General features: G+C 51.7%; 1 protein-coding gene across 10 annotated transcripts in view; it reads left to right on the forward strand.

The window, feature by feature from the left end:
• Positions 1 to 19,392, forward strand: part of RAPGEF1 (Rap guanine nucleotide exchange factor 1) — a 714,396-nt gene that overhangs the window by 567,597 nt on the left and 127,407 nt on the right. For all 10 annotated transcript variants that reach the window (XM_086924774.1, XM_086924779.1, XM_086924781.1 and 7 more), the window contains 2 exons: positions 1,559 to 1,747; positions 8,046 to 8,130. In XM_086924774.1, coding sequence (XP_086780900.1) covers positions 1,559 to 1,747; positions 8,046 to 8,130 — 274 coding nt within the window. The remainder of the gene's footprint in view (positions 1 to 1,558; positions 1,748 to 8,045; positions 8,131 to 19,392) is intronic.

Below are 19,392 nucleotides of genomic sequence, written 5' to 3' on the forward strand. Positions count from 1 at the left end.
TATGTGGTTGTTTCTGCTGCCTCTGCAGTCGTGTGTGAGGGGTGGAGTATGCTGGTTGCTGCTGCCTTTTGCCTGCAGTCGTGTGTAAAGGGTGGAGTATGTGGTTGTTTCTGCTGCCTCTGCAGTCGTGTGTGAGGGGTGGAGTATGCTGGTTTCTGCTGCCTCTGCAGTCGTGTGTGAGGGGTGGAGTATGCAGGTTTCTGCTGCCTCTGCAGTCGTGTGTGAGGGGTGGAGTATGCTGGTTTCTGCTGCCTCTGCAGTCGTGTGTAAGTGGTGGAGTATGCTGGTTGCTGCCGCCTCTGCAGTCGTGTGTAAGTGGTGGAGTATGCTGGTTGCTGCTGCCTCTGTCTGCAGTCGTGTGTGAGGGGTGGAGTATGCTGGTTTCTGCTGCCTGTTCTTCCAGCGCCCCCTTTCGCAGAGTCCCCTCCTAGACAAAGGGCTGCTGCGCCCCCTCTCTCTAGCACATTGCCACACTCACAACAGTAATGCCTGGGGATGTGTAAGATTGTACAAGGTAGAGCTGTAGTGGTGGTGTCCCTGGCTTCACCCCAGAACTCCACTAACACGACCTTCCTCGTAATTAGCCTAAAGCTCCAGCCCCCCCCCCTCCTTCTTTCTCCCTATCCCCTCCACCCCCCCCCCCCCCCCCCCCGATCAATCGCGCCTCCCGCTGCGACCCTGCTATCCCACGTTTTAACCGTGAAGTCTAACTTGCTGCGAGAACGCTTGGCCTGGGAATCCTTCCAAGGTGCTTGTTTCCGTAATTAGAGGGCGGGCCCAGGGCAGGCTTGTTATGACTTGAAGGCTGCAGCAGACGGTACCTCACAATGTGAAGCAGATGTAACATGTTCTTTGGTTTTCATCTCCTCTTGTCTGCCTCACCCTAACCTCACTTCTTAATCTGCTCTGCTTACTACTACCGTCCTCACCTATTCTCGACACTTGCCTCTCTTCCCTCCGACTCATCCTCTCCCCACCCCTTGCCCCACTCAACACTCTCTCTCCCCTCTGCACACCTCCACCGTATCCCTGATTTCCCTTTGCATCCCTCTGTCCCATCTCTCCCTCCCTCTGTATCCCTTCTGTCTCCTCTACACCCTTCTGTCCCTTCCCCTCTGCGCCCTTCTCCTGACTGCATTTTCAACCTTTCTCTCTGCACCCTTTTCTCCCCTCCTTTTGTCCAACTCCCTCCCTTGCCTCCTCATCTGCACTCTTTTCTCCCCCCTCCGACCCCTTTCTCCCTTCCCCTCTGAATCTTTTCTTCCTTTCCCTTTGCACCCTTCTCTCATTTCCTCTCTGTATCAACTGTGCACCCCTCCATCCACCCGTCTCTCCACTTCTCTCCCTTGTGCCATTCTCTCCCTTCTGCACTCTTTTCATCCTTCCTCTCTGTAATCTTCTCTTCCACCCCTCTGCACCTTTCTCCCCATCTCTTCTGCACCCGTCATACCTCCTTGCTGTACTATTCTCTCCCCTCCGCACTCTTCTCTCCCTTCCCTACTCTTTCCTCCCCACTCGTCTCTCCCCTCCGCCGCCATCTCTTCGTTCTCTTTCCCAGCCTGGTGGAGTTGACGGATGACATCCTGAAGCAGCTCATGGACCTGGTTTTCCACCTGGTTTGCAACGGGGAGCTCAGCCTGGCCAGAGTCTTGAGGAAGAACATCTTGGATAAAATGGAGAACAAGAGGGCGCTGCGCTATGCCAACTTTGCCAGCCGGCCCTTGGCTGCCAGGGGAGTCGCTGCCAGGTAAAGCATGCAAGTTGGCGAATGATTGGGACGTGGAAGAGAGGCGGGTGGTTTAGATTCGTCCCTCTTGGGGCATTGCAGCCTTTTAAAGCTAGGCCGTCTATGGAACTGGAGGATGAAGAGGTGGGCAGTGCCCGCAGCTCTAGCACTTTAACACCAGGCTAGGGGTGACAACCTACTGCTCGTTCCATGCCCTGAGTGAAGGCAGGACTGCCTTGGTGCTCTGCCCACCTCGGGCACTTTACCAACACGCTTGAGACTGAACTGCATCAGTATTCTTTCTGAGGGTGGTCCTACAGTGAGTGCAGTGTCACTGCATTGATATTCTTTCTGAGGGTGGTCCTACAGTGAGTGCAGTGTCACTGCATTGGTATTCTTTCTGAGGGTGGTCCTACAGGGAGTGCAGTGTCACTGCATCAGTATTCTTTCTGAGGGTGGTCCTACAGTGAGTGCAGTGTCACTGCATTGATATTCTTTCTGAGGGTGGTCCTACAGTGAGTGCAGTGTCACTGCATTGGTATTCTTTCTGAGGGTGGTCCTACAGTGAGTGCAGTGTCACTGCATCGGTATTCTTTCTGAGGGTGGTCCTACAGTGAGTGCAGTGTCACTGCATTCGTATTCTTTCTGAGGGTGGTCCTACAGGGAGTGCAGTGTCACTGCATTGGTATTCTTTCTGAGGGTGGTCCTACAGTGAGTGCAGTGTCACTGCATTGATATTCTTTCTGAGGGTGGTCCTACAGTGAGTGCAGTGTCACTGCATTGGTATTCTTTCTGAGGGTGGTCCTACAGGGAGTGCAGTGTCACTGCATTGGTATTCTTTCTGAGGGTGGTCCTACAGTGAGTGCAGTGTCACTGCATTCGTATTCTTTCTGAGGGTGGTCCTACAGGGAGTGCAGTGTCACTGCATTGGTATTCTTTCTGAGGGTGGTCCTACAGTGAGTGCAGTGTCACTGCATCGGTATTCTTTCTGAGGGTGGTCCTACAGTGAGTGCAGTGTCACTGCATTCGTATTCTTTCTGAGGGTGGTCCTACAGTGAGTGCAGTGTCACTACATTGGTATTCTTTCTGAAGGTGGTCCTACGGTGAGTGCAGTGTCACTGCATTGGTATTCTTTCTGAGGGTGGTCCTACAGTGAGTGCAGTGTCACTGCATTGGTATTCTTTCTGAGGGTGGTCCTACAGTGAGTGCAGTGTCACTGCATCGGTATTCTTTCTGAGGGTGGTCATACGGTGAGTGCAGTGTCACTGCATCTGTATTCTTTCTGAGGTTTGTCCTACAGTGAGTGCAGACACTGCATCGGTATTCTTTCTGAGGCTGGTCCTACAGTGAGTGCAGTGTCACTGCATTGGTATTCTCTCTGTGGGTGGTCCTGCAGTGAGTGCAGTGTCACTGCATTGGTATTCTTTCTGAGGGTGGTCCTACAGTGAGTGCAGTGTCACTGCATTGGTATTCTTTCTGAGGGTGGTCCTGCAGTGAGTGCAGTGTCACTGCATCGGTATTCTTTCTGAGGGTTGTCCTACAGTGAGTGCAATGTCACTGCTTTGGTATTCTTTATGAGGTGGTCCTACAGTGAGTGCAGTGTCACTGCATTGGTATTCTTTCTGAGAGTGGTCCTGCAGTGAGTGCAGTGTCACTGCATCGGTATTCTTTCTGAGGGTGGTCCTACAGTGAGTGCAGTGTCACTGCATTGGTATTCTTTCTGAGGGTGGTGCTACAGTGAGTGCAGTGTCACTGCATTGGTATTCTTTCTGAGGGTGGTCCTGCAGTGAGTGCAGTGTCACTGCATCGGTATTCTTTCTGACGGTGGTCCTGCAGTGAGTGCAGTGTCACTGCATTGGTATTCTTTCTGAGGGTGGTCCTACAGTGAGTGCAGTGTCACTGCATTGGTATTCTTTCTGAGGGTGGTCCTACAGTGAGTGCAGTGTCACTGCATCGGTATTCTTTCTGAGGGTGGTCCTACAGTGAGTGCAGTGTCACTGCATTGGTATTCTTTCTGAGGGTGGTCCTACAGTGAGTGCAGTTTCACTGCATTGGTATGCTTCCTGAGAGGGGTCCTGCAGTGAGTGCAGTGTCACTGCATTGGTATTCTTTCTGAGGGTGGTCCTACAGTGAGTGCAGTCACTGCATTGGTATTCTTTTTGAGGGTGGTCCTGCAGTGAGTGCAGTGTCACTGCATCGGTATTCTTTCTGAGGGTGGTCCTGCAGTGAGTGCAGTGTCACTGCATTGATATTCTTTCTGAGGGTGGTCCGACAGTTAGTGCAGTGTCACTGCATCAGTATTCTTTCCGAGGGTGGTCCTGCAGTGAGTGCAGTGTCACTGCATTGGTATTCTTATTGGGGGTTGTCCTGCAGTGAGTGCAGTGTCACTGCATTGGTATTCTTTCTGATTGTGGCCCTACAGTGAGTGCAGTGTCACTGCATTTGTATTCTTTCTGAGGGTGGTCCTACAGTGAGTGCAGTTTCACTGCATTGGTATGCTTCCTGAGGGTGGTCTTGCAGTGAGTTCAGTGTCACTGCATTGGTATTCTTTCTGTGGGTGGTCCGACAGTGAGTGCAGTGTCACTGCATCGGTATTCTTTCCGAGGGTGGTCCTGCAGTGAGTGCAGTGTCACTGCATCGGTATTCTTTCTGAGGGTGGTCCTACAGTGAGTGCAGTGTCACTGCATTGGTATTCTTTCTGAGGGTGGTCCTACAGTGAGTGCAGTGTCACTGCATCGGTATTCCTTCTGAGGGTGGTCCTACAGTGAGTGCAGTGTCACTGCATTGGTATTCTTTCTGAGGGTGGTCCTACAGTGAGTGCAGTGTCACTGCATCGGTATTCTTTCTGAGGGTGGTCCTACAGTGAGTGCAGACACTGCATCGGTATTCTTTCTGAGGGTGGTCCTACAGTGAGTGCAGTGTCACTTCATTGGTATTCTTTCTGAGGGTGGTCCTACAGTGAGTGCAGTGTCACTGCATTCATATTCTTTCTGAGGGTGGTCCTACAGTGAGTGCAGTTTCACTGCATTGGTATGCTTCCTAAGAGGGGTCCTGCAGTGAGTGCAGTGTCACTGCATTGGTATTCTTTCTGTGGGTGGTCCTACAGTGAGTGCAGTGTCACTGCATTGGTATTCTTTCTGAGGGTGGTCCTGCAGTGAGTGCAGTGTCACTGCATCAGTATTCTTTCTGAGGGTGGTCCTACTGGGAGTGCAGTGTCACTGCACTCTTATTCTTTCTGAGGGTGGAACGTCAGTGAGTGCAGTGTCACTGCATTGGTATTCTTTCTGAGGGTGGTCCGACGGTGAGTGCAGTGTCACTGCGATGGTATTCTTTCTGAGGGTGTTCCTACAGTGTGTGTAGTCACTGCAACTGTATTCTTTCAAAGGTGGTCCTGCAGTGGAGTTTCACTGCATTGAAATTTTTTCTGAGGGTTATCCTACTCTGAAGTTCTGCGCTGCAGACAAGCTGTTGAGGTACTCTCAAGGTGGCACTCGGTGCATTTTGATTCCTTTGAACTCTGCACATAGTTTTGCTTAAGGTTTGCACTGGATCAAAATATCACCTCTTGACAAGTTTTATTAGGAGGCGCATTGCATTTCTTGGGCTGTTCGACTTCCCTGTTGCTGAAGGATAGGGCTGAGTTGGGTGTTTTTTCTTGAGTGCTGCACTGTATCAAGTCTCCTTGTTGAATAATGTTTAAGATGATGTAACTTGACGTTGGCTTTGGCGACAATTTTGCTTCAGGGCAGTAATGTATCAGGATGAGGATATCACTTCATGGCGATTGTATCACTGCATGACCATAACATGTTGTGCACTCTGCATGCAGATTGTCCTTGAGGGCAGCACTGCATGCAGGTTGTCCTTGAGGGCAGCACTGCATGCAGGTTGTCCTTGAGGGCAGCACTGCATGCAGGTTGTCCTTGAGGGCAGCACTGCATGCAGGTTGTCCTTGAGGGCAGCACTGCATGCAGGTTGTCCTCGAGGGCAGCACTGCATGCAGGTTGTCCTCGAGGGCAGCACTGCATGCAGGTTGTCCTCGAGGGCAGCACTACCTGCAGGTTGTCCTCGAGGGCAGCACTACCTGCAGGTTGTCCTCGAGGGCAGCACTACCTGCAGGTTGTCCTCGAGGGCAGCACTGCATGCAGGTTGTCCTCGAGGGCAGCACTGCATGCAGGTTGTCCTCGGGGGCAGCACTGCATGCAGGTTGTCCTCGAGGGCAGCACTGCATGCAGGTTGTCCTCGAGGGCAGCACTGCATGCAGGTTATCCTCGAGGGCAGCACTGCATGCAGGTTATCCTCGAGGGCAGCACTGCATGCAGGTTGTCCTCGAGGGCAGCACTGCATGCAGGTTGTCCTCGAGGGCAGCACTGCATGCAGGTTGTCCTCGAGGGCAGCACTGCATGCAGGTTGCCCTCGAGGGCAGCACTGCATGCAGGTTGCCCTCGAGGGCAGCACTGCATGCAGGTTGCCCTCGAGGGCAGCACTGCATGCAGGTTGCCCTCGAGGGCAGCACTGCATGCAGGTTGCCCTCGAGGGCAGCACTGCATGCAGGTTGCCCTCGAGGGCAGCACTGCATGCAGGTTGCCCTTGAGGGCAGCACTACATGATGATTTTCTTTGATTGCAGCACCGCATGAGGCCTGTATGAGAGCAGCACTGTTGGAGGATTTTACTTGAACAGTACTGCGTGGACTTTCTTTTTGGCCAGTAATTTCTCAGAACCTTCCTCGAGGGTTGCACTATACGGATTTTGCTTGTGGGCCCTAGCATAGGGCTTTTGAGTGTATCGCACGTAAGGATTTCATTTGAAATCAACATTCCATGCAGTTTGCAGGAGAACAGTTTTCTGAGAGTTGTGGATTTTTTGAGGACCATTTTGTATAATTTTTAAAAGGGCAGAATTGCATGACAATGCTTCTTGATGACGGCACTGCCTGCATTTTTAGGTCGAGCCTAGAGTCAGCACGCATGCGCTGCTCCGAGAGACTTGCTGTACTGGAGTACAGACTAGAAGCCCCGCCCACTCTCCGCCCATATTTGTCATTGGCTTGTGTCATTGTCCTTCGTAAATGCTGGCTTCTGATTCGTGAATCGGCTTGTTAGTCCCTCCTTAGTACTGACTTATCTACATTTGTAACCTCCCATGGCGACTGACCCTTTTAATTCGGTTGTTACATGGTACGTGTTATTTAGTCTTGTAAGCACTATTTTCTTTGAGTTTCTCTCCTTGCAGGCAACATGCTTTGCGTACTTTCGGCAATTTTCTTTTCAACAAGCCGGGACTATGGCGTGCTTCTTACCAATTCTATAGGTCTCGCATTTAAATGTGAGACCTATTGTAACCCTCCATAAATTTTTCTTGAAAGTAGTTTTACATGTGCTTTGCTTGAGAGCAGCGCTTCTTAAAGGATTTACAGGAGGGCAGCGCTTCTTGAAGGATTTACAGGAGGGCAGCGCTACGTGAAGGATTTACCGGAGGGCAGCGCTGCGTAAAGGGTTTACAGAAGGACAGCGCTGCATGAAGGGTTTACAGGAGGGCAGCGCTTCTTGAAGGATTTACAGGAGGGCAGCGCTACGTGAAGGATTTACCGGAGGGCAGCGCTGCGTAAAGGGTTTACAGAAGGACAGCGCTGCATGAAGGGTTTACAGGAGGACAGCGCTGCGTAAAGGGTTTACAGGAGGGCAGCGCTGCATGAAGGGTTTGCAAGAGGGCTGCGCGAAGGATTTGCAGGAGGGCAGTGCTGCGCGAAGGATTTGCAGGAGGGCAGTGCTGCACGAAGGATTTGCAGGTGGGCAGCGCTGCACGAAGGATTTGCAGGTGGGCAGCGCTGCGCAAAGGATTTGCAGGAGGGCAGCTCTGCGCGAAGGATTTGCAGGAAGGCAGTGCAGTGCTGCGTAAAGGATTAACAAGAGGGCAGCTGTGCATTAGGTGCTGCTGGAGGGGGGAGCACTGCAGGAGTTGTGCTGTAAGGCTGCAATGTTTGCGCTGTGCTTGAAGATAGCGCTGCTTCAGGGGGGTGTTGCTTCCAGGCAGCACTGGATTAGGTATTTGCTTTAGGACAGCTCTGCATGGAATTATTGGTTTAAGGGATGTGCCTCATGCCAACACTGCATTCGTTCAGCTTGAGAGCAGTGCATTCCTTTGGTTTGAGGCTAGCTGTGCCTCAGAATTCTGCCAATGTGCGACTGCCTCTGCATCCTGCCCATGGATAGCACTCAGTCCAGGTTATAGGGCTACTCTGCATTGGAAGGTCTTCTATTGGTCTTTTGCGGGGTGGGGCGCTGTGTTGACTGATGTTTCTCCCCATCTCTTTCAGACCGGGCACTTTACATGACTTCCACAGCCTTGAAGTCGCTGAACAGCTGACACTGTTGGATGCTGAGCTCTTCTACAAAATTGAGGTAATTGGACACAAATTAAAATGGAGTGAGCAGTTGCACTGAGTTGTTGCCACAGGCTCCTCATGCTGCTTAAAGGGAGCATTGATTTGAGGCCAATAGAATCCTGGCTCTTAGCACCTGTACCCAGATCGTCCTTGGCAGTGAGTGAGCATTGTGTGGGATGAGGAACACAAACTGCAATTGTAGGTCATTATAGCAGGTCACTCTTGTAACCCCTTCTTCTGCTGCTTGTGGGCATGCCTGTACCTGCAAATGGTGACCTACTAAACCTTGTCCAGCACACCAGGGGCCTCTTTTCTGATGTCTTCAGAGTTGTCTTGACACTTCCTGCTGACCCACTACCCACACACCCTAAGCAGCAGCTCATCTGGTTTGATGTCCGGCTGTGGGAAGGGACAGGGGCAATAAAAACTGTGTGAGGGATAAGAAAGGACAGGGGCAGTAACAAAGGATGACAAATGTAACCTTCTCTCCTCTTCTGCGATTTTTCTATCATCTCAAAATTGTTTCTTTCTTTCGCAGGGTGATTGATCTGGGGAATATGTTATTTATATGCCTCTGATCAGATAATAAAATTGTAAAACGAGAAGAAACACAAAGCAACAAAATGGGACAAAGTAAGACTTTGGAGCATATAAGAGGATCTATGGCAAATAAGACAGTAATGGGGAATAAAAGGTACCAGGGCAGCAACAATGCATTTATTATTGGAGTAGAATATATAGGGATACTCGCCTCTACTGAGGTCACCGATTCTGCCACTGTAACAACACCAGTTTGGCCTGAGTGTTTTATATGTGGCATTGCCAACATGCTTCCAGGTTTGGTTCTATCACACACCTCACTTGGGTCGCTTGAAACGTCCTCTAATCGCGATCCTTTAAGAACTGCACTTTACCTCTAGTATTTGATCTTTGACCTTCTGCCATTTGATCTTTAACTTACAGGTTTAACCTGTGTTTTTGTCTCACTCCCCTCTGGCATACAGAAAACTTTGGTGTCAACAGGAGGCCTACCACAACCTCCCAAGGTCAAGAGCCACTGACACCAGGCTTGGAGCACCTCGGCGTGCCAGCACATGGCAGCAGCCCTCAGGGTGGTGGTGTTAGACTTGTTGATAGCCTTTACCCATGTCAACCACTCCATCTTGTCTAGCCTGTTGTACCATATAGGTCTCCGCCAGGTGGCTTTGAGGTATCTATGATCATATTTCACTGGAAAAATCCAGATCATAAAACTCTACTCCTGCACCCCTTTTTAAATCCAGCTCCAAAGAGATCACATATTGGATACAAAGGGGCTTGTTCCATTGATTTTCAACTTAAAGGCGAGGTTCCTGGTGGATTTACAGGGGATGCCTTGTGTTTGGGTTTGACTGTTTGCTAAATGACACATTTTTACAAAATGAATATCATGTTCGAGGCATTTGAGCTGTGGATCATATGCTGTGCACAGATCACCATCTAGTGTTGGGTCTGGATGTTTACACTTTGTTTTTCTTTGAAGAAGTCTTTCCAGTCATGAGGTAGGCGACTCCTCCTTTTGGTGATAGAATAAAATAGAAGAGTATTTCTATAGCGCCTAACTACCCGGAGCCCTCTTAGCGCTTGTAGAAAAGAGAGGCAGAGCAGAGCCAATCCGCAGAGCTAGGGAAGCATTCCAAACAGGTGTGTTTTTAAAAGCTTTCGAAAGCTCAACAGATTGTCGTTCCCCCGCATAACTGGGGTAAGGGATTTCCACAACTTAGCAGCGGTGAGTGAGAAGGAGAGTCCGCCCCATCTCGCCTTCCTTATTTTCTTGATAGTGGCCAGATGTAAAGAACTAGAGCGTAGTGTTCTATGCGGAAGATATGATGTTAATAGTGGGTGTAGAATGGGTGGACCAGTTTTCCATATGGCTTTGTGTGCCAGACATATAGCTTTAAATTGTATCCGGGCAGCAATTGGTAGCCAGTGTAGCTGTCTCAGTGCTGGCCTTGCTGATTGCCGACGTGGAACCTGCAGGAGCATCCCTGCAGCACAGTTCTGAACTACTTGTAGTTTATTTATTGTGGCCTGGGGGGGGCTCCCAAGTACAGGACATTCCCGTAGTCCAGGCGGAATAATATGAGAGCCTGGACCATTATCCTTCTTGCCTCGAAAGGAAGGAGGGGAATAACTTTGCGAAGCATTCTCATCAATCCATAACAGATTGAAGAGAGTGCAGTAGCCTGATACTCAAAGTTAAGGGAGCTGTCGAGCCACATACCCAGGCTCTTTATCTGTGGCTTCGGGGATGGCGCACGACCCAAGCAAGACGACCACATGCAGACTGAGATAGTGGATGATGAATTCCCCAACAGCATAATCTCTGTCTTGTCCCCGTTGGGGTGAAGGTAGGAAAGCTCCATCCATCTGGCCACTGCTTCAAGGCAGGGAGCCAGGACGCTAGATGAACCCTTATTGTGGTATAACAATACAACTAACTGGGTTTCATCTGCATAACTGACTATCTTAATGCCAAATGGATGGATAATACCCGCCAAAGGCCTCATTTAAATATTAAAGAGCGTTAGACTTAGGGCCGAGCCCTGCGGGACCCCACAACCCAGAGGTAATCTGGAGGAGACATCATCTCCCTCGAAGACCTGGAAGCTGCGGTCACTGAGGAAGCATGAGAGCCATGTCAGTGCAGCACCCGACACACCGACACTCTTGAGTCGGTGGGCCAACATGGTATGGTTGACCGTGTCGAACGCGGCACTGAGATCTAAGAGAATAATGGCAGCCACTCCCCCCTCATCTACCAGCCTCCTTGCCTCCTCTGTTTCCATCAACAAGGCGGTCTCCGTCCCATGTTGAGGGCGGAAGCCTGTTTGTGAGGTATCCAGAAAGTTGTTGGATTCTAGGTAATTGACCATAATATTATTGATGTTTTTCCAACAGTTTGCTCTGCCAGGGCAGGAGAGAAATTGGGTGATAGTTGGATAGATTTGATTGATCCAGACTAGGCGTCTTCAGAAGAGCCCTGACCATCGCACATTTCCATTGGGAGGGGACTGTGCTAGTTATTGAGCAGTTCAGGACCTCAAGGATCGTTGCACAGACGGAGTCAAGGATCGCCACAAGATGTTGAGGTGGAGCCGGGTCCAGTTGGAAACCCGAGGACATCTTAGCAATTACCAGATCTAGTGTAACTTTATCTAGGAGATGGAATTGTTCCAGCACGAGTCCCGGGCCACTTGTCTCTGTTTCCACTGGGTCAGGTGGATTGAGGGGGAAGGCTGTATAAATAGCTTGGATCTTTTGATGGAAAAATACCGCTAGATTGTTACAGCGTGTCAAAGCCCCTTCCCTCGATAAAGGTGTTTGCGGCGGGGTAATGAGTGATTACGCTATCCGAAAAATCTCTTTAGGAGGATTAGTGGCAGTGCTGATTTTTATCTCATAAAAGTGGCTTGTGCAGTTTTGATCTCAATTTTATACAGCCTGATGGCTTTCCTATAGGCTTCCTTCCTATGTTGTGAGGAATCCTGTCTCCAGACCCTTTCTAGTTTCCGGCAAGGTTGTTTTAACGCTCTTAATTTAGGGCAAAACCATGGGGCAGTGTTTTTCCTAATTTTTGTTAGAATAAAAGTTTTAGGGAGAATTTCATCAAGAGCGTCCTGAATCCAGTTATTAAACTTATTATTTACCTCATCAACATTATTTCCCTTTAGAGGTTTTGAGGCCTCGAGGGCCGACTTCCATTCCCCCAAAGGGAGTCTGGACCATTTCCTACCCCAAGAAACAGTTGGAGTCTGGACAGATGAGGCAGTCTTCATAACCCACACTAGAGGAATTAAGAAGTGATCCGACCAAGGGAGTGGGATAGGAGTCCCAGAACTTAGATTGTCTAAATTGCTGAAGACTGGGTCCAGAAGATGTCCTTTATCATGTGTTGAGGGGTGGGGGGGGGGGGGCATTTTTGATTAAGATCAATCGCCTGAAGGCTAGATAGAAGACCATTGGCTATGGAGTTTGATCGACCATCTAAATGTATATTAAAGTTCGCCACGGCCAGAGCAGATTCTGCAGCCAGGTCAATAAGTTTAGGGATAAATTGTTTTAAAGCATCTGGAGGGCAGTGAATCAGCAGGCCGGAAAAGGTGCTGTTGGGGGAGAATTCAATTGAGAAAGCCATGCTTTCACAATCATCGAGCGAAGACGGTAAAGATCGGCACTTGTTTATGTCCTTATAAATAATTGCAAGGCCTCCACCTCTACCTGAAGCGCGTTCAATTCTGCATATTCCACATCCCAGAGGGAGGGCCTGAATAATGTCTGGGTCATTCCCCATCTGTAACCATGTCTCAGTTAAAAACAGGGAGAAAATTACAAAAAACAATTTGATGGACAGAATGTAGATCAATGTCTTACATTCACCCCAGTACAAGGATCTGGGCCTAAATCCATCGTTTTTTGCACTCCACACCACCCTGGGTCAGATATTGGCTTTATGCAAATCAGCTCTGACCCTGTGCCCCATGGGAACAGTCCAGTCCGAACTACAACAGCCATATCTTTCCCAGACCGGAATCAAGCATCCGAGGACCAGACCGGTTTCGAGGTAACACCTCTCATCAGCCCGGCTAGCTTGACTCCAGTGGTGTGGAGGCTCTGGGACCCACGTCTGAGCTACCCCAGTACACTCAGTACAAGGATCTGGGCCTAAATCCATCGTTTTTTACAAAGATATGGCTGTTGTAGTTCGGACTGGACTTGTACTGGGGTGAATGTAAGACATTGATCTACATTCTGTCCATCAAATTGTTTTTTGTAATTTTCTCCCTGAGTGTACTGGGGTAGCTCAGACGTGGGTCCCAGAGCCTCCACACCACTGGAGTCAAGCTAGCCGGGCTGATGAGAGGTGTTACCTCGAAACCGGTCCGGTCCTCGGATGCTTGATTCCGGTCTGGGAAAGATATGGCTGTTGTAGTTCGGACTGGACTGTTCCCATGGGGCACAGGGTCAGAGCTGATTTGCATAAAGCCATTATCTGACCCAGGGTGGTGTGGAGTGCAAAAAACGATGGATTTAGGCCCAGATCCTTGTACTGGGGTGAATGTAAGACATTGATCTACATTCTGTCCATCAAATTGTTTTTTGTAATTTTCTCCCTGAGTGTACTGGGGTAGCTCAGACGTGGGTCCCAGAGCCTCCACACCACTGGAGTCAAGCTAGCCGGGCTGATGAGAGGTGTTACCTCGAAACCGGTCCGGTCCTCCGATGCTTGATTCCGGTCTGGGAAAGATATGGCTGTTGTAGTTCGGACTGGACTGTTCCCATGGGGCACAGGGTCAGAGCTGATTTGCATAAAGCCATTATCTGACCCAGGGTGGTGTGGAGTGCAAAAAACGATGGATTTAGGCCCAGATCCTTGTACTGGGGTGAATGTAAGACATTGATCTACATTCTGTCCATCAAATTGTTTTTTGTAATTTTCTCAGTTAAAAACAGGGCATCCAATTTGCATTCTTCAATTAATAATGCTATTTCGGTGCAGTGTTTTGGTAATGACCTGCAGTTCAGGAGAGCCATTTTTCGAGGTATAATGACCGCATGATCTTGATCTAGATGGTCTTATGTCTTATAGTGCTGGTGGCAATGATAACAATAAGGAGGGAGTTTAGCGGGGTTTAGAGTGTGACAACATTCCACTTTACTTTCTGGTCTCAGCTCATGTAGACTCACTGAACTGTAAGTTGTTAGTGTTCCAGAGCAAGGACCAGGGTTTATGGCCCCTGGACTCAGACGGGCGCAGATTGCAGCGCTAGGCACTTCCTAGCGCTGCAATCTCCCTCCACTCAAACAGCACAGCAGCTGTGGTGGACCAGGGAGTCAGCGAGCGAGTATGTGCCAGAGTATTTTCCAAGTTAAAAACAATTGCATACAGTGCATAAAAGAAACATTAGGCAGTTGCAGTTTTTAATTCCCGTTTTGAGCGCTAGCGCAGCGGGCGGACAAGGTCTACCTTCTTATCTGCGCATCGGCGCGAATACGTGACTTAAATTGGTATCGGATGAAAAATCTCGGAGTCCTCTCTCTCACTATCAGTGACAGCACTTCCATTCAATTTGGAGACACAAGGTGCGCAGGGGCATCGACTCCATTGTTAAGATTGGTTTTTTTCTGCCATCGGGTTCGGATGTGAATGGTTGCGCTCCGGTACGGTACACAGTTTCTTCGGGCCCCCTTCGCGCAATCCACTACTCTCAACGGTATTGTTTATCGATCGTGTTTCCCATTCTCCGTGTATCGTTTACATTTAAACTTTAGATCAAAAGATTTGTGGAAGTCCGTTGTGCCTACCCGCGCCAGGGTCGGTAGCAGTCGATGGAACGGACTCCATTCAAGTTCTATCTAGGGTGTTGTGCTAAGTTTCCACGCACCGACTTGCAACATTTGTCTAACACCGGAACACAACGAGAAGGACTGCGACGCATGTCGGTCGTTTAGATTGAAAAAGACGCTCAGTGACCATCGGGCTCGACATCATGAAATGTACCAGCAAAGTGGCTCTTCTCCGGATTTCCTGGGAGATGAGTCCGAACACAAAGCATTCCAAGTGCAGAAAGCCGAAATGGAAGAGGAGCACATCTCCGTGTCTGAAGCTGACTCCGATGCCGACGACCTCACACCGGTACAACGGATCGTGTGTAAAGAGACTTTCTTCCCCTACCATCTCCTCCATAAAAAGGTTCCGGTCCCTCCTCTGCCTTCGGCCACAGGTCGGCACCGAGATATGGTTTTGAGCGCCCGCCTTCAAGTTCGGCTCTGAAATATAAACAACAACCTTCGGGTTCTACTCGTCCACACGCCGGTGCCGTCGAAATCCAAACACCTTCTGGTTTCCGTGCCAACGGTCTACAAGGCTAAATCTTCTGAGCCGAAACGTTCAACACCAAAACCGACGTCTAAAGAAAGAACTTCAACAAAAGAGCCTCGGATCGATATTCCACTTTCGGTACCGAAACAGAAGGAGATTGTGATTAAACCAGAAACTGGACGGATTCACGCAAAACTTTCTGAGAAGAGGAAAATGGGTTTACAAGAAGACTGTGTTTACAAAATAGGGGGGGGAAAGTCCTTTGTTTCAGGGGAAGGCGAAATCACCACTCACCGAGGGGAGTGGTAGGTCCAGCCACCGTGTTCGCCCAAAGTATCAGTATCAAAGAAGGTACTGGGCTGTTCCTAATAAAAGGGAGTGTTAGGTCCGCTCAGTTGTTTAGATGTCGTAGGAACCAAGTGGAGACCTACGGATGGGCTTGTCGCTAGGCGTCGTCTGCGACTCCGTGTCCGTTGTCAGCGTCGTGATCGCCGGGCTGAAGTCGTCTGAGTACTTGGACGCCACCCTCGCGTGCTGACGTCAGTTCTTCTTTTTTCCGCGCCAGCAAGCGCAGATCTGGGAAGAGCGGTACCCGAGTCACTTTTTGACTAACTTTTTTGGCTTATTTTGGCTATATTTTCGAGTGGTTTAGACTCCTGGTTCCGGTAGGGATGCCTGGATTCAAACCGTGCGATGCCTATCACCGGTGATGGATCCGCACCGCCGGTGCCTCTACTGTCTCGGGGCCGACCACGACGACACGTCATGCCCCGACTGTCGGGCCTGGACCTCGAAAGATAGGCGGGAGCGGTCCCGTAAGCTTCTTGAGAGCCGGCAGTGGGCTCCGTGCTCGAGGTCCCGGTCGAGGAGAAAGTCGAGGGACCGGTCGCGGAGCCGCAGTCATCGCTGCTCGTCGAGTCGCCACCACTGGTCGGGCTCCAAGTCATCCGGTAAGTCAAGGCACTCCAAGAAGAAGTCAAAGAGCCGACATCGCTCTTCTGAATCCCCTCGCCGGTTGCGCGACCCGGCCGAGGGTTCGGGTAGATCCACCCGCGCGGCACTGCCGGAGTCGCAGACGTCGCATCCGGCCCCACACCCTCCAGTCCCTGGGCTCAATGCGATGCCTGGCGAGTTTCGAGACTTCCTCATGGCCATGAGGACTCTCATCCCACCGTCGAGGCCTGCCGGTCGCGTCGGCGACTTTGGTCCCAGCACCGCAGGACCCCCCGGGATCCAGCCCTGGATCCCGGTCGATGCCAGTCGACCTCACGACTCCTTCGCTGGCGCTGACCCCTTCGGAGCCACTCCCGACGCCGTCCTCGGACGGCGCCACCCCTAGTTTCAGCCCCGGTCCGGGTCCGACGTCGATGGGTGAGGCTTTCACCTATGACCCAGCTCCGTCCTTTATGCCGGTCTACCATGACACGGATGAAGGGGAGGACTGGGAGGGGTCTGAGGACCCTCTGGCACAGCAGTGTCAGTTAAGTCAGGACTGGGCAGACTAGGTGGGGGAGGCCAGTGGTCTTGACACTTCGCCAGACACTGGGTTCACCTCTCCTCCCTCCGTGGCTACGGAGGAGGGTACTACTTATAGCGTGGTGTTGCGCAAGGCGGCCAAGGCCTTGCACCGTGAGCTCCCTGCTGCGGCCGTGAGGACTAATCTCCTCACCGAGGTGCTTCAACCGCCAGTAAGCTCTTCGGAGCCTATGCTGCAGTTTAACGAAGCCCTCACTGACGTTCTGATGGGCACTTGGTCCAGGCCCTCCACAGTGCCCCCTGTGGATCGGAACGTGGCCCGATGCCACTGCCCGGCTCCGGGCGACCCCTGCTTCCTGTCCACCCACCCCACCCCTGAGAGCCTGGTGATCCAGGCCTCTACATCCCAGACCGAATTCCTGTCCGCTACCCCGGATCGGGAATCCAATAGGCTTGACAAGTTCGGGGAGAAGCTTTCTCTTCAGTTAGTCTGGGGCTGCGGTCGATCAATACTGCATGCCTTTTGGGCAGTTACAACCACTCTCTGTGGGATATGGTGGCGGAAGTGCTGCCTCAGTGTCCGGAGGAGGCCCATACACGGCTCGCCCAGGCTCTTGCTGAGGGGCGAGATGCGGCACAGTATTCTATCAGGTGTGGACTTGATACAACGGACTCGCTGGGCAGAGCGATTTCCACGACGGTGGCGATCCGTCGCCACGCCTGGCTGAGGTCCACCAATCTCTCGGGGGATGTCCAGAACACGCTCATGGACCTGCCCTTCGATGGCCGTCGCCTCTTTGGCGACAAAGCCGACCTTGCGCTTGAGCATTTCAAGGACTCCAGGGCTACGGCCAAGTCCTTGGGCCTGTCGGGCCAGCGCCAGCAAATTCACGCTTTTCGCCCCTTTCGTGGCCAAGGATGGGGTGCCCCCACACGTTCGTCCAGACACAGGCCGCAGATTCAACCTCAACACGGTCGCGGATGTGGGAACGGCCGTGGCGGTGCCAGGGGGCAACAGCCTGGTAAGTCCACATCCACCCCGCAGCATCCGCCAAAAAAAACCTCCTAGTCCATGCTTTCAGGCCCATTCAACGCCAGTGGGAGGCAGGGTTCGCCATCACCTACTCCACTGGCGTACCATCACTTCGGACAGGTGGGTGCTGCAAATCGTCCGAAGGGACTACTCGCTCCACTTCGAGGCAACCCCTCCAGCCATGTCGGGGATCACTTGCGACTTCTGCAGGAGGAAGTTGCGGCCCTCTTGGCCAAGGGGGCCATCAAGCGCGTTCCTGGGCCAGAAGTAGGACGTGGTTGCTACTCGCACTACTTTCTAGTTTCCAAGAAGGGCCAAGGGGACCTGCACCCTATCTTGGACCTCAGGAGCGTCAACGGCTTCCTCCGGAAGGAGAAGCTCAAGATGCTGACCTTAGCTCAGGTCCTTGCTGCCCTGAACACTGGATGGTAGCGTTAGACTTGCAGGACGCATATTTCCACACCGTCCGGCCGGCCCACCGGCGTTACCTGCGGTTCACGGTAGGCCACGAGCACTTTCAGTTTACCGTGCTCCCTTTTGGCCTCGCCAGTGCCCCTTGGGTGTTCTCGAAAGTGATGGCGGTGGTCGCAGCTCATCTGCGCAGATTAGGGATTCCAGTCTTCCCCTATCTCAACAACTGGTTGTTGAAGGTGGACTCGCCCCAGACGGTTATCTCCCACCTCCAAACTATGGCCGATCTCCTGCACTTGCTGGGGTTCTCCGTCAACGTGCCAAAGTCACACCGGAGTCCCTCCCAAAGGCTCCTCTTCATCGGAGCGGTTCTGGACTCTGCGCAGTTTTGGGTTTATCCTCCCGAGCAGGGGGTTCAGGATATTCAGGCTCTGATTCTGATCTTTCAACCTTTATCCCGAGTTTCGGGCAGGATGACGCTGCTGCTCCTGGGGCTGATGGCCTTCTGCATCCTGCTGGTGCATCACGCCAGGTGGAGGATGCTGGCTCTACAGTGGGACCTGAAGTTCCAGTGGGCACAGCATCAGGGCAACCTGTCCAACCACGTCCTGATCTCGGAGGGCACTGCGAATCCGTTGCAGTGGTGGCTCACGGACCGTGATTGGGTCAATGGCAGATCCCTCTCCCTTCCCTTCCCCAACCGGAGCACACAGTGGTGACAGATGCGTCCCCCCTGGGATTTGAGGGCCACATGGGAGAGGCGGAGATCAGAGGCCTCTGGTTTCCGGTGGAGTCCCGGCTCCACATCAACTTTCTGGAGCTGCAGGCGATCCGACTTGCACTGAAGGCATTTCTTCCCTCTGTCCGGGGAAGTATAGTGCAGGTGTTCACGAACAACAACACCGCCATGTGGTACTGCAACAAAAAGGGCGGGGTGGGGTCGTGGACCCTTTGTCAAGAGGCTCTGCGCCTCTGGACATGGCTGGAACGTCAGGGCATCACTGTGGTGGTTTAACACCTGGCAGGTTCACAGAAAGCCAGGGGGGACGAACTCAGCCTTCGGTGCATGATGGATCACGAATGGCGTCTGAACTCGGACGTGCGCAAGGGCTCTTTCTGCAGTGGGAAGCGACTTGGTTAGATCTATTCGCCACCAAAGAGAACGTGCAATGTCATCCGTTCTGCGCGTTGGAATTTCCAAGGCGGCACTCGCTTGGAGGCGCTTTTCGACGCAAGTGGAGCTGTGGTCTGTTGTACGCTTTTCTGCCTATACCACTTCTACCCAGAGTGCTGAAGAAGATCAGGCGCGACCGGGCCCAAGTCATCCTTGTGGCTCCGGATTGGGCACGTAGGAGCTGGTATCCCGAGCTACTCAGTATGTCAGTCGATCCCCCGATTCGTCTGCCTCTTCAGGAAGACCTTCTGTCACAGCAGCAGGGGACGGTCCTCCACCCGAACCTGTCCAGTCTTTACCTCCATGCGTGGAGATTGAGTGG

Source organism: Lissotriton vulgaris, chromosome 5, assembly GCF_964263255.1.
Source record: "Lissotriton vulgaris chromosome 5, aLisVul1.2, whole genome shotgun sequence".
NCBI lineage: Eukaryota > Metazoa > Chordata > Amphibia > Caudata > Salamandridae > Lissotriton > Lissotriton vulgaris.